Below are 15,726 nucleotides of genomic sequence, written 5' to 3' on the forward strand. Positions count from 1 at the left end.
TATCAGAGAGAGAGAGAGAGAGAGAGAGAGAGAGAGAGATATTGCTGTGAGAGAGAAACATCAATCAGTTGCCTCCCACACATACCCTGACCAGGGATCAAACCTAGAACCTGGGTATGTGCCCTAACAAGACTTGAACACGCCACCTGTTCGGTGGGATGATGCTCCAACCAACTGAGCCACACTGGCCAGGGCTGGGCAGTTTTTCTTTCTAGCTAGTTTTCTGAATTATATGCACTAAAAATAATACTAAATGTTTTTCACTTATTTTGGAGAGAATTTGCTATAAAATTACTAAGGTGAATACCAATACAAACATCATGGATTTGATTTCATTTTGATTATCACACTCAAATGAAATGAATTCCATTCTATTTTACTAAGAATCTCCAAATTCTCAAAGTCTTCAACTGAGAAACCATTTGCTGATGGACCCAGGAGCACAAGAAGGTTCTATTATTATGGTGAAGAAAGCATTTGTGCTGCGTGGATTTCTTGTAAAACCTCAGTACTGGGCACCTGAAGTTATTACTCAAATTCTTCCTGAAGAGCAGGCCTCAGTGAACACGTAACCACACTGATCTCTTCCTATTTTCCCTGCTCTTTCCTTTCCTCCCCCCATAAGCCACACTTCTTTTAAGGAAATATAAGTGTTTCCCCAGCAAAGTGAAACTTGCATTCCCCCGACTTCTGCTCTAACTGACCCATCTGTGGTCACTGTCTTGATGTCAGTCAAACGTGTTTGTGTGTTTGCTGGAATAACCACAGTAAGTCTACATTTTCCCTACACTGACACTCTTGTCCATGTAGCAAATTATTTCAGTCTCTGAGATGTATTTTTTAAATTATGATTTTGATAAATGTATTTCTTCCTCAAATCCACACCATACCTTTTAAGGATTTTCCCATATAACTTCGGTCCAGTCCAAAAGCACCTGTGATAAAGGAAGAAAGGAAATACCCAGTGAGAACTGAAAGCAAGAGGAAGCTCATCTACTATGTCAAGGTCACAGAGGAAGATGGCTGGGCACCCACTGCCTTCCCACTGCGGACCACCAAGGCTGCTGCTTTGCACGCCTTTACTCCAGGTCTCCCGTGCCGGCTACCCCAGCACTTAGAATTGAAAATACACATGTGTCATGCTGATCATTCTCCTGCTCATTTACAGTGACCTTGGAAAGGCGGATTGATATAGGGTAGTCCCTGAGGCACAGACAAATCAGTCCACTTTATTCAAGGTTGCACAGTGGAAAGGACACGACCAGAACTAGAACTGAGATGAAGGTCTTAAATTTCACCACTTGTTAGCCACATGACTTTGGGAAAGATGTTCAACTCTCTGAGAATTTTCTTTTTTAAAAAAATATATTTTTATTGAATTCAGAGAGGAAGGGAGGAGAGAGAGATAGAAACATCAATGATGAGAGAGAATCATTGATCGATTGCCTCCTGCATGTCCCCTACTGGGTATTGAGCCCGCAACCCGGGCATGTGCCCTGACCAGGAATTGAACCATGACCTCCTGGTTTATAGGTCGAAGCTCAACCACTGAGCCATGTCAGCTGGGCTCTCTGTCAATTTTCTTATCTCTAAAATGAGGAAAACAAAACCTACCTTCCAAGCCTTACAGGGTGGTGGTGATCATTAAGTTGAAGTAGGCCTGGTAAAATCTGAAGCACCATGTAAATGAATGGTGTTTCAGTTACTGTAACACTTACTGTGTCTCAGCTTCAGTCTATCTGTAAGCATTCCAAAGCCTTTTTAATTATCTTTGAAAGGAAAACTATGGACTTAGGTTAAAAACAGAGAGTAAGTAATGATTTGTGATGAACATTTAAGTAAGTATGAGAATGGGCAAGAAATGGCCCACTACCACTGTGCATGTGTTTCCCACAGTGACATTAAACTCAAGTTCTGATGGTAATGTCCTATGGGGACACACGGTTGTGGAGAAAGAAGAAGAATCCCTTAAGAGGAGAGGGCGGGTCTCATATCAGTCCTGGTGGGACAGGATATGGGAATGTCTTCTCTCTCAGGTACACTTTTTGGGGTCTGGGTTGTGAAATCTAGCCAAGCTCCCAGCTGGTGGGAAAGGCACCACTGTAAGCCAGAAGGCAGGACAAAAGGCTGTGTAGCGAAGAATCAACCTTACCAAAGAGAGGTCTGGCCTTTGCCCTTGGTTCCTAGGAGGTAATCTCTGAGTCCTTGGAATTCCTGCCCAGTAAGAGTGTTTTTGTTTACGTGAGGGCCTATGGCTACACGGGGTAGTCTAACAAAGTAATTTATGGGAGGAGGGTTGGGCCACTTGGTACCAATGTAACCTTCAGGTGGGCTGGAGACTAAAGGTCAACCACATGGGTAGTTAACTAAGTCTACATGACCAAGCCCCCATGAAAACGCTGGACACCAAGGCTGAGTTTAGTTTCCTGCTTGGCAATACTTCATGTGTATTGCCACACACTGTCGCCAGGAAAGGTTAGCACTTTCCATGATTCCATTGGGAAAGGACAACAGAAAGTTCCATGCTTTGAACTTTCCTGGACTCTGTCCCATATCTCTTACCTTGGGTGATTTTATTCTGTATCCTTTTGCTGTGATAAACTGTGACCATGAGTATAATAGCTTTCAGTGAGTTCTGTGAGTCTCTCCAGCAAATGTTTTATCCTGAAGGTGGTCTTGAGGACTCCCAGACTTTGTAAAGAGACCACAGGAAGATGGGCAGGGGCTGTCGCCTCTGAGAGCTCCTTATCAAGGAACTCTGTCTATCTTACTCTTTGCCCAATTCCCTTAGCCATTTCCAAACTGTGCCAAAGTCTTGTTAAATGAACATCTTGTCTTTAGCTTGCAGTGAGCTTTCCCTAAGGGGTTAAAAAGAGCAGTATGGGGTGCATAGTAACTTAGGGAACAAGAGTTGGGGCTGTGAGACCAAATACCTCTGCCAGATTCTCTCTTCAGCACCTTGGAAAATCAGGGTGCTGTTTTGTTTTTCTGTTGTTTTTTTTGTTTGTGTGTGTGTGTGTTTTAAATATGTTTTTCTTGATTTCAGAAAGAAAGGGAGTGGGGGAGAGAGAGACATCAATGTGAGAGATCATTGATCAGCTGCCTCCTGCACACCCTCCACTGGGGATTAAGCTTGCAACCAGGGCTTGTGCCCTGACCATGAATCGAACCATGGCCTCCTGGTTCATGGGTTGATACTCAACCAGTGAGCCACACTGGCTGGGCCAAGGTGCTGTTTTAACAAGGGAGCAGGAAGATTTCCCCATAAACTCCCATATGTCCCCATCCCTGGACAGATGCTTTCAAATGCACTCAGTTTAATCTAATTCATACGGTGAGCCAGAACATGGTCATTATCCCTATTTTACAAATGAACAAATCAATCTTTCCGAACAAATCAATCTTGAGAGGGTGCTTGACCCAGTGTCATAGAAAAGAACCAGGAATTGATCTCAGGGCTCTTTGTGTCAAGTTCAAGGCTCTTTCAGACAACCTCACCACAACGTTCCCATCATTGAAACACCTACACACTTCATCATCGACAACGTGCCTCACTCTGTTCATAAGAGAAGACTTTTCTGTGCAACAACCTTAAAAGTACATGGAATGCAAAATTATTCTTGGAATGGAACAAACCAAGAAGATCCAGAATTTCCAATGAAAATTTTATGTGCCTTGGGTCTCACTGAGACAGAAAGCAGAGGTTTATCTGTGACCATTGCAATGACTGTGTCTTCTGGAGTCAGAACAAATGACATTAGAAAACGTGGAACAAGAGGACTTTTCCCTCAGGAGGACTTGGTGGTATTTTACTGAATATCAATTCAGGTGCTTCTTACATGTAATTTAGACTTCTTAAAAACCTCCCCAATGTTAAATAAACTCACCAATAAGTGTGTTACAAATAAGTATACTGTAAGAATATAATTTTACTGTGCATGTGTAGAAATACACATCTCCTAGATAATATTGGTGTAGAATGCAGATAAAAACTAAGAATTTATACTCATTTTGCTTTTTGAACATTTGCATTTCTGAGGTCAGAGGGGACTTTAGAGCCCACAGGGATTGGTTCCTACATCTGGCTCAGGTGACTGAGCATACATGGTGTTCACAGAAAGATCGGAGGGGGCGCAGTCAGAGCCCAACTGTGAGACTAGCTTTACCCCCTTCTTCCCATGGCATCTTGGACAGGAGATTGACTTCTCCGTGCTTCCCAGTTTTCCCTTCTCAATCAAACAATATTCAGGAAGGGCCCATCCAGTAGGGGTGTCAGGTTTAGCAAATAAAAACATAGGAAGGCCAGTTAAATTGGATTTCAGAGAAACAACAAGTAGTTTTTAGTATAGGTATGTCCCATGCCCTATATATTTGGGATCTATTTATACTAAAAATATTTGTTGCTTATTTGAAATTCAAATTTAACTGTGCCTCGTGGCAACCTTACCAGCGAATAAATACACATGAAAGGGTTTGATGACCATAAGGTGCCACACACATTAGTAACTATGTCATCAAGCTCCTCCTTGGAAATAAGGAGCATGTGCTTGGAAGCGGCACCACCTACTCCAAGGGCATCACGGCCGCTCTTTACGTGCGGTCCAGGGTCCTCACCACCTTTGCAGGAGGGCCATGTGGTCAAAGCTTTTCTTATAATAATACAGCCACACTGTTTGCCCTCACTCTCCTCCTCTCTCAAGTCTGTAGTGGAGTTCTCCAGGAGCTATACCAGTGCGAGGTCACTGCTGCCTGAATGCAGCAGCAGAATGAGAATCCAGCTGTCCTTCACTAGGCCAGACGTTAAAGAGATTGACAACAGTGTGAAAGAGTGACACTCTTCTCGCTATTTTGGGGGGGAAAACGTAGTAATTTTCCGTAAAATGCATCTTATGTTATAAAATGAGATCATTATGATAAATTAATAACTATTTTAAGTATTCTTGTTTAATTTATAATATGGTAAATATCAGTGGATGTAACCCATATCAACAGAAATTCTTTGGGGCCATTGATAACTTTGGAGAGTGTGTGAAAGGGTCCTGACTCCACAACACTTGAGAACCACTGATATATATTCCTGTTGATATCTCCATTTCCTCAGCGCCCAGGGGAGCAAAGAGGAGCCCACAACCTGGTACCCAGCTTATTAGGTTTAACTCCCAGTTTTATCACTTAGTAGGGTTTGAGACTTTGCACAAGTTACTTAACCTTGTTAAGACTCAGCTTCTTAACTGTAACATGGAGATGCTGCTGCTGATAATAGTTCCTGCCTATTACAGCGCCTAGGAGAACTAAGTGAGTTACTAGAGAGGGTTGGAATGTAAACTACAAGCAGGCAGAGACCCTTATCTCACTTGATCATTCCTGGCACACAGCAGAAACGCAAGTAATGCTGAATGAATAAGGCACTTGGGACAGAACTAAGCCCCCTAAAGGGGTGAGGTAGAAGTCGACTAGTCTGTCTTTCACGCATGTTTCTAAGAGATCACTTTGGCGCAGACATAAACCTCTGACTATCTGAGGTGACTAAAAGGTGAAGGTGCTCGTTGGGGACGGGAGTCGGGAGAATCACCGAGCTCGTTGAGGTAGCCGCCGTGCTTCCAGTCCGCGGGCAGTGTGCCTGTGCAGTCCACCACCGGGCCTCTCTTCCCAGGATTCACATTCTTCAGGTTCACAAACAGCTGATTGTTTTTCGACTATTAAAAATAAAAACAAAAGACATAAAAAGAGAATATAATGTGACACTGCACAATGTTACTGGTCTGGGGGAGCAAGTCCATGGCATGTACCAAGGGCTGTTCCTTGAACGAGGCCGGGCGGAGGGGCAGAGGTGACCGTGTCTGACCTGGTGGGACATCAAGGCAGCAGAAGTATATGTCTCTTGGCCCCATCTGTTTCCCATTCCTACCCCACCCCCACTGCCTCAGCTTCTTGATTTCAGGATGTTACTCTGTACCAACAAGGCCTTATTTGGGTTTACATACATGGAACTTTACATTGAAAAAACCAAATTCCTGGTTGGAGCTCTCCCATCCAACACTGTATGATCTTGTAAGAGTCACAGTGACTCTCGGCAGTTTTCCGAGCTATAAATATGAGGATAAGATCATCTACCCTGCCTCCCTCCCTGAATGTGAATGAGAACAAATGGAATGATGAATATGAAAGTCTTTGGAGAATGTGAAGTGCTATTTAACTATGAGGCACTATAATTAAAATCCAGCTGCATTAACTTAATTGCAACTGAATTAATTTTATTAGCTTGGTTGTCTTTTAAGAGAGAGCTGGAATTAGACAACGGAGACTGGAAATATAATTTGGGTACCACTGGAAGGGAGGCATGTTTGGGATTTCAGCGCATGTGGAAGGGACCTGGGGAGTCCTACAGGAAGCAGCTCGGGTTCTAGGCAGCCCTGGCTCTTCAACCTCTCTACCAATTGGGAATAATATCTACTCTTGATTCATGGGATTGGCGTAAAGATTAAATGAGCTTCTATAGGTAAAATAACTAGAAATGCTTGGCACATTGTTTCTATTTGATCCCTTTGACCTACAAAAATGCAATTTCATGTGGTTTGACCTAAATACATACATATTGTTGTTGTTGTTGTTGTAATGAAAGTACAAGTGCCCAGGAAAGGGCACTGGGAGACAGGTGATCAGAAAAGACAAACTTGGCAATTTTACCCAGAAATGAGTCTGCTGTATTCTGCTATGAGACATTATTTTAAAACCTCACCCAATATTAGAAACATTTTTCCAAAGAGGAGCAATGGAAACAGTATAAACTGTAGAGACAGAAAGACCTTGACTCACATCGCAGCTGCCTCACCCACTAGCTGGGGAGCTGTGTGTGGAAGTGACTCAAATTCCCCATTACTCTGGGTTGTTTAGAGGGATAAACACTTACAGGGCTGTTTGGAGGGATAAATGAGACAATAGATATAAAGTACCTAGAACGGCATGGCAAACAGCAGCCCTCGATACCTGCTTGTTCCTTTCTCCCTCCCCTGCCTACCCTCACTGACCTGAGCCATTGCCTCTCACCTTGGCGATGGTCATCCTGTCCCTGTTGTTGACCCGAGGGGATGCGGCACACTGCGTGAGCGTGTGGTAACTGGGGTTGGTGAAGTAATGGCTGTTAGCATTTCCACCGCTGCCGTGAGGAAGGGTTTCTGCAAGAGAAGGAGGAGACAGTGAAGATGGCAGGCTCCCTGACCCTGGGCGGAAAAAAGGGAAGCAAGCTATGTAATGAGAACATGTATTTGGGCTGCTTCCATTTTGCAAACTGGGCGGAATACCCTCCTGCCCAGTACACCCAGTGAAGCTTCTAGAAGCAGCAGGAGTCTGACTTCTTACCAGCCTCCTTGAAAAGTGTGAAAATACCCACAGATATGGCTGGGAAGGCACCGCTTTGAAGTTATTTCTGCTGTCATTTTCCTCTTTTTTAAAACACTTGAGTCCTTGACTACAATATTCTGTACTACAATATTCTGTGTGGCTACTTTATGCATTCTCCCACAATCAGTGTATTTACAATCATGCGACACCCCCAAAATCCTTCAGCAATTGCCTTCCAATTAATAAATATTTTAAGTTTCCAAATTCCTCTGTTTAAGTGGTTACTTCTTCTGATGACTGAGAGTATCACCTAAAAATTTACTTTTATGAGGACTTGTGACCGAAAGGAAGATTTGAGTTTTCTTAAGGAAAATGCCCTGGTTCTTGCTAAAACCGAAAAACTGTTTCTTCTGCATCTTGGTTGCTGTGCAGTTAATGATTTGTGTGGGCTCGGGGACGGGCTGGAAGGAACTGCGGGAACAATTCAAGGCGAGAGACGGCAGACCTGGCCCTGGTCCTTGCCTGCTCCAGGCCTTGGTGAAGTTACAGCCACCCCTTCTCCCATCCCTGTCCCCACAGAGGGCAAAACCTTGGGACTCGTTACCCAGTAAAGCTTTTCCCAGGTTGAAATTCCCAAAGCCTAAAGCAATCACCTAGAAGACAACAGTAATGATATTACTACTGTTGACATACAGAACACGTCTCGAACAATGAACCTTTTCCAAACATAACATTTCCTCAAGGCTACCTGACAGGAACAGTGGGCAGCACACCCAACACCCAGTTGCAAAGAACCAGGTAAGAAAACGGAACTTTTCAAAGAGTACAAGGCCTCTGAGGACTCCAGTCTCACCCGAAATGGCGTAGTCTCCGTTCATGACCCTCATAGCGGGAGTGTAGGTCACGGCTGGCATGCTCGACTCCTTTCCCTTCTGCTTGTGTCTGTAGATAATGAACAAGGCCAGGAGGAAGAGGACGACCAGGACGAGGATGATGATGCCGGCGATGGCCCCGATCTGGTAGGAGTCAGCGGGAAGAGCCGTGCTGGTTCTGCTTAAGCTGTTCAGGTTCCCCACTATTATGACACCGGCTAGAAAAAGGAGAAAAGGAGACGCGAATAAGGATGACAATGTGCTGCGTAAATGCTTGAACTCTACTTATAAACATCTCCCACTGTGCTAAGACCGGGATATTTTCAGCTCCTAAGATGTTAATTTGGAAACAAATGTTCCTCATTTTTAGATGTTGTTGGCTGGTCTGTGCCCAGAGAAAGGCAGCTCTAAACCTTGAAAAGAGTCAGGAGTTCCTGAACCCCAAGATTCAACAGTAGGATTTGGGAGCTTCTTGCCTATTTCAGTTTAAACACTTTGGCAATTAATTGGGAGTGGCACTTGATTTAATTTTTTGTTGTGCTTTATTTATTATACAGTATTAAGGTTATGAAGGGCTAGCTCCTAAATGTCTCAACTAACTTAATTTTATGTCTATCTTTAGCATTTTTAACAGTAATTTTCCTTCCAAGCCAGAATAACTCCATTTTAAACCTAGTCCAAGATCAGGACCTGCCTTATCCTGATTTCAATGGGCTTTTACTTCACAAAATACTGCTCTATGCAGTTATTTTCTATGACAGAAAGGTCTGTCCCAGTAATACCTGATAACATCACCCTAAAACCTTACTCATAATTCAAAACTCAGTTTCCCACAATCCTTCCTCTTGTTTCATCAAGTGAAGACACTAAAGGTACAGATTCAGGGTCAAGGAACTGGCATCTGAAACACTTGACCTTGATATTCTGCTTTCCCCTAAGCTCTTCCGCTGCAGTTTCATTATCTGAAAATGAGGAAACTGGCCCCCCTGAAGGTGCTTCCAGCTCTAATGTCCCCGTGACTTTATGAGTCTAAATGCCAGACCTTCTGATGAGACAGTCTGCCCCGGAACGCAGAGCACCAAGGACCAGTGCAGTGTGATTACAGCGCGTCTGTAATAATGGTGTGATTGTGGAACGTAACATCCTATCGTTAGGACAGTCAGACATAAATCACGAGCATGCAAACATTATTGTAGGAAAGAAATGAACTGAGTACCTACGTAATCTACAGTGCAAGATGACTTCACCTACGATACGGTATGAATTCTAAAGCCTTTACACCCATGAGTGTATTATATTATTTACCTACTGAAGGGCACCGTGTGCAGTAGGAACTCTCTGGAGGCCATGCTTCAGAACCGTAAGGAGCACTTTCTCAAAGGCCCCATTCATCCCAGAGTCAGATTGGCCAAGTGGGACAACGTATACAATACCCCCAGAGGAGTATGACATACACCTTAGTTAAAAACCACGGGCAAGAGTTTCTTAACAAGCTAAACATATGCCTACCACATGAGCCAATCACACTCCACTCCTACTAATTTACTCATGAGAAATGGAGGTATATGTCCCTATAAAAAACTTGACACACTATTGTACACAGAAGCTTTATCTGTAATAGCCCCAAACTGGGGACAATCCAAAAGTCCATCAACAGGTGAATGGGCAAGGAAATGATGGTGTATTCCATGCAACAGAATACTACTCTGCCGTAAAAACAATTGAACCACTGACATACACCACAACATGGTTTAATTTTAAAATACTTATGCCGAGTAAACAAAATTAGACAAAAAGTTAACAGTATGATTCCATTTATATGAAATTCTAAAAACTGCACTAATCTATAGAGACAGAAAGTAGATGGGGCCTCGGGAGTAGTGCTGGAAAGGAGGGACATGATGAAAGTTTTGGAAGTGATGGATATATTCATTCTCTTTAATGTGGTAATGGTTTCATGGGTGTATGCATGTCAGATTTTATCAAATTGTATACTCTGTGTTACTGTACATATATTTATATATTTATTGCTTTTTATAGGTTAATCATGCCTCAGTAAGACTAAAAAACATTGTAGGTGCAATGGAAAGTTCATGAGCTTTGGAAATCTGACATCAAAGCCCTGACATGTTCTATAGTAGCTGCATGACCTTGGGCAGATTACTCAACCTCTCTGAGCTTCAGTTTTTTCATCTGTAGGACAGCAACAATAAGGCATCCACCTGGCAGCTACATGAATGACCAGCTGTGCCTTGCAGCGTCATGGTGAGGATTACATCAGAGAACACAGGCCGAAACACTTCATGTCGGGTGGATGGTGGTCACACGATACGAGGTGGTGGTTATTATTTACTAGAATCCTTACCTTGATCACACCGTGCCCCCTTCCATCCTGGGCTGCAGTAACAGGTCCCAGTGATGTGGTCGCAGGTGGAGTTGTTCAGACAGTCACATATCTGGCGACAGCCGTAGCCATATGTCCCTGCAGGGCACTCTGAGAAGGAAGTGAAAGTCCCATTCAGCCTTGGGAATCTGGGGCAAGGCTGTCTTTTACTGTATGACCCTGAGTGTCTGGAGGCCACCCCTCTCAGGGATCCCTGTTCAGGCAGACTTATACCACCCAAAGTGTCCGAGAGCTGGTCAGCATTCATGGTGCAATTCACAGGCCAGGAGACACAAGGCTGGATACTGAGCCCCTCATCACAGCTCCTGACACTTTCAGCTTCTATGTACCCACCTCCTGGATGAGTATACACAGAGCCTGTGGAATTCCAATGGAACTGACTAAGGACAACCTGAGATGAATCCACCAGGCAAAGCTATGGGATGGAAGGGGACCAGACTGAGAAGTATAAACTAGAGATGCTCTCTTGAGAACAAGTATACCTTACTACAGGCCCAGGGATCCTCCTAATGGCATATTCTGACTTGGATTAGCTAGCAGAAGGGGAAGAAGGAGGGGGACAAGTTTTGTTAATTTTCTAGGTAAGAACTTCACTTACCAAAGAATGGCTCAAAATTTGGATTTGCAGGTGGAAGGCTGAAAGACTGAAACAGTGGGATTTTTATGATGTAGACTTACTAAGTTTGGGCATGAATTTCAAAGCTTAGCATAGGCTTGTTAAATCTAAAAACCATCATGACAAAATAGTGATTCTTTTGTAGAGAGATCAGCAGGGGGCAATGTGCTATTATCAGAGTTCTCTGTCCAGCTCAGGGTTTCTGTTTACAAATTTATAATTCAGAATAATCATGGAAGCACTTAAGAGGCTTTTATTTAATAAGAGTGGTTACAGTCTGCCATTCAAGCTTAAGTCAGTTTAGAGCTTATTCCGGTTTCTATACAGATACAGGGGTGGGCAAAAATAGGTTTACAGTTGTTCATATGGAAAATAATACAATAATCCTATATAATAAAGAGGTAATATGCAAATTGACCATCAGTCCAACACACAAGATGGCCGCCACAAGATGGCCAGCAAGGGAGGGCAGTTGTGGGCAATCAGGCCAGCAGGGGAGGGCAGTTAGGAGTGATCATGTAGGGGAGGGCAGTTGGGGGGGACCAGGCCTGCAGGGGAGGGCAGTTGGGGACAACCAGGCCTGCAGGGGAGGGCAGTTAGGGGCAATTAGGCTGGCAGGGGAGTGGTTAGGGGGCAATCAGGCAGGCAGGCAGGCGAGCGGTTGGGAGCCAGCAGTCCTGGATTGTGAGAGGGATCCCAGATTAGAGAGGCTGCAGGCAGGGCTGAGGGACACCCCCCGCCCCTGTGCACAAATTTCATGCACCGGGCCTCTAATTAATAAATAATAATACAAGAATAAACTGCGATTCACGTACTCACGACTGTAAACCTACTTTGACCCACCCCTGTATGTATGTGCACATATGTTTAGACATTTGCACAAATGTGCACAATATTTGTATATACCAAGGGATGTGCAGGTAGCTCTGTGACTCAGTATCTGTTTCATGATTAAGTGAACTAGCAGAGCAAAACTAAAATCAGGCCTTCTCTGTCCAGGCTGCTTCTTGGGCATCACTCTTTTTATATTTGCTAGGCAGGAGTATATGCACAAATATTCTAAGGTTAACACATTTTACTGGGCTGTCCAGTGGTGCTATGAGGTGCTGGTGGGTTGGTGGCGGGCAACGCTTTATTGCCAAAGTCCTCCTGTGCTGATCAGTCTTTCCAGGCCACGTGGCTCCTGCAGGCCTGTCATCTCTGCTTCATCCTTCCCAAGACTGTGCCCTCTGGTGAGCAGGAAATCTCCTGCTCCTTTTCCCGCCATTACCATTGTAAAGTGAGCCCCATACAGCTCTAAGTATTTATTTACTCCTCGTAAATACTGAAAGTCCCAGAGGAAAAGAATAGTAAACTAATGCGAAATGCTCAGTCCGAGACTAAATGTTCCCATAACCCTGTGAGGAGATGCAGAGCTGATGGGGCAGAAATGGAAAACCAAGGGTGGGTAATTCCAACAGAGCATATTCTCCCAGGATGGGATTTTTAGAACAAAATTTTAAGGCAATATGTTGTCTTGAAGGCTGTTAAGGCAAAGATGAGAAGTTGTTAGTAGAAACAGTATAAAACCTTTCTAAACGAGGTTGTCAGAAGGGTGGCCATGTTTGCACAGGCTTGTTCGCTCACCCATAGTGGGCTGGCCCTGGGCACCCAGCGCCTCTGCCTCCTGCACACCCAGCCTGGCCCACTGAATGCAATCTCCTTCAGCGAGAGACCTGGGCTCTGTCTTTGCCATAAAGAAAGCTTGACTGGCTCTTTTAAAGCTCTGAGCATCCACATTCCAAAAATAAGAAAGAGTGGAAGAGGGAGCCAGGATGAACAGATGGAAAACTTGAATTCTGTCTTCAGTCTTGGAGCCACACCCCCTCCACCCAGAGCAATGAGGAGTTACTCAGAAGAAGAATTTTGAGGAAAAAGACAGCAAAGATCCCAAGGTGGCCAGGTCTTTGAAGGGAAGTCAACCGTGCTGGTGACCAACCACCAGCTGAAAAAACTTAAAATATCTTCAGGCATCTAGGAAAAGTGACTCTGTGGGGGGACAGCCCGCCTAGAGATGTGGTGTTCTCGTACTCACTCTGCTCGCAGTGCTTCCCCATGAACCCGGTGCGGCAGGTGCACTGCCCGGAGATGTGGTCGCAGTCGGCTCCGTTTTGGCACCGGCATATCAGCGCACAGTCTTTCCCGTAAAACCCCAGGGGACAGCCTGTGCGAGGAGGAAGGACAGCAGGAGTCAAGAGGCTGCCGAGGAGAAGCACAGCTCTTGCCTCCAACATTTTAAAGACGTTGAGCCACTAGAGAGCGGGTAAAGACAGTGATACGCGTGTCAGCTTGTCACAAAGCCTTCTTTGAAGTCCCAAGAAGGGGTTCTTGTGAGGAGGCGGAGGCAGAGCAGTTCCACACCTGGCAGGTGAACCAGTACTGGTACCCTGGAGGCACGGCTGGTGTCTTCGAACAAGGCATCCTCAACCCTGCCGAGGTCTGGGCATTTCCTGTCATTCTTTCACTCAACTACAAGCATCCTGGACTCCAATTCCGTGGACTGAAGTGGGTACTTTATGTAAAAACGACCTGAATGCTTTTACTTTTGGTACAGAATGTCTCCAACTCTGATACCTGTCCGCCGTATGTGTTACTTACTTAGATAATATGATCTCCTTCACTGAAGATACGTGGTAAAATGATGAACTGAAACATCACTGCACTTGGCAGGTGCTTTATAACAAAGCAATTCGCCTTCCCACCGCGGCACAATTTTCAAGGCCCAGACCGTCGGGACTCTTGCACAGCCCTACTGGCTTCAATGGGCCGGCCGCTGACCGGCAAGAGTTTCAGGGCTCTGTGAGTCAAGAAAGCTTCAACACCAGCTGGTTCCACAGCTGGTTCCAAGCATCACATGTGCCTTTTATTTCCCCCTTTTTTACAGGGAAGTTTTAACGAAGCCTCAGCTTTCAGGACGCAGAGGCAGACCCAGATGCTGGAATGCAGCGACAGCCCCCCTGTGGCCATTGTACTCATTTAGCACCCAGCCTGTGCCAGCTCTTCTCATGCCTCCTCACCGACTCCTGACAGAAGCCCAGAAACGCAGGGATGGATAATCCCACCCTGCATGTGGGAACCGAGCCCTGAGTGCACACAGCCAGCAAATGGCAGGATGGCGGGTGACGATGCAAAACGCAGGGAGGTCTGCCTCTAGACCCCGTTGCTCTTCCCACTGCACTGTGATATGTCCACTTAAAAGCTCCTCTGCCTGAAGCAGGTCCTGGTTTTGGAATTATAAATAACAACTTGCAAGGTGTTTTCCCTAAGGAGCTCAAAAACCTTTCTATGTACATATACAATCTCGGCAGAATATGCCTGGGACAACCTTCCTCCTTGCCAATTCTCTCTTTCAAATCATGACTCAAGGTCTATACCCTTTTCTAGAAAGTTCCAAAAGGTTTGTTCAGCCTATTCTTTATGTTCTCTAATTAGTATTAAACAAATGTTGCTTAATCTCTGACTCATCGCTCTTTGTCTGCTCACTTCTGCAATTTAAAATTATATATGAGTATTAATGATAATCATGATACATGCCTTCCTGTCTTTTCTCCTTCATTCAATGAAAGGCAAGAGGGTAGAGACTAGTCTTTTTTCCACCAACAGTGCCAAGATGGGGAGTACTTTGCACATTATAACCTATGACGCTAATGACCTTATAGAAGAAGAAATGGTCAGGACACTATGGGATACAAAATGGAAAAAAGGACTAGTGATTCTTAAAGCACGATCCCAGACTGGCATCACCATCCGGAAAGTTGTTAGAAATGTGAGTTCTCTGGTGCCAGCCCAGCCCTCCCGGATCAGACACGCTGGGAGCGGGGCCAGCTGACTGAGCCGGCAGGTGGTTGGGAAGCTCGCTCAAGCTCGAGAGCCATGACTCGATCTTCTCCAAGAGCACAGAGCACGGCAGGCGGAGGCTTGTCACCTTCACTCCCTTTCTAATCACTGTCACCTACTCTAACCGCGTGCGTGTAGAATGCATGAAAGGGAGTTTGAGCCACATAAATAGGGTGTTTAAAGAGGAGAAAGACACTGCCCCCCACCACATCTACATATAGCAAGCACTGCTCCCCCTCATGGCCCTGATATGACACAGACAGAAACCCTGGGACGTGGCAGCTCTTAACCACGTAGAGAGTGAGATGTCTAGAGGTCGGTGGGTAGACCAAGCCCTCGAATGCCAGGAGAGCTCGCGGGTGCACCGGGAAAGGCTGTGTCCTCCTGGGTGGGGCTCCCCTTGGGTTCGGTAGGCTGGCCGCTTACGCTGTGTGCAGTAGAGCCCCGTCCAGCCAGGAGTGCACTTGCATTCCCCGTCGTAGGCGCTGCAGAAGGCCCCATTGTGGCAGTTGCATGTGTGGATGCAGTTCGGGCCCCAGTGGGCGGGTGGACAAGCTGAAAGCACAGCAGGCGTGGAGAGCTCTGTGAGATCCAAGGCCAGCGCCCAGCAGAGAAGG

At 45.3% G+C, this 15,726-nt stretch overlaps 1 protein-coding gene across 1 annotated transcript in view; it reads right to left on the bottom strand.

Annotated features, from left to right (window-relative positions):
• The window catches only part of MEGF10 (multiple EGF-like-domains 10), a 168,622-nt gene that overhangs the window by 5,289 nt on the left and 147,607 nt on the right, over nucleotides 1-15,726 (bottom strand). Inside the window, exons 18-24 of the mRNA XM_005875838.2 lie at nucleotides 15,536-15,664; nucleotides 13,308-13,436; nucleotides 10,579-10,707; nucleotides 8,195-8,431; nucleotides 7,048-7,175; nucleotides 5,573-5,696; nucleotides 891-935 (exon numbers count right to left, since the gene is read on the bottom strand). Coding sequence (XP_005875900.1) covers nucleotides 891-935; nucleotides 5,573-5,696; nucleotides 7,048-7,175; nucleotides 8,195-8,431; nucleotides 10,579-10,707; nucleotides 13,308-13,436; nucleotides 15,536-15,664 — 921 coding nt within the window. The remainder of the gene's footprint in view (nucleotides 1-890; nucleotides 936-5,572; nucleotides 5,697-7,047; nucleotides 7,176-8,194; nucleotides 8,432-10,578; nucleotides 10,708-13,307; nucleotides 13,437-15,535; nucleotides 15,665-15,726) is intronic.

This window comes from Myotis brandtii, unplaced genomic scaffold, assembly GCF_000412655.1.
Source record: "Myotis brandtii unplaced genomic scaffold, ASM41265v1 scaffold470, whole genome shotgun sequence".
Taxonomy (NCBI): domain Eukaryota; kingdom Metazoa; phylum Chordata; class Mammalia; order Chiroptera; family Vespertilionidae; genus Myotis; species Myotis brandtii.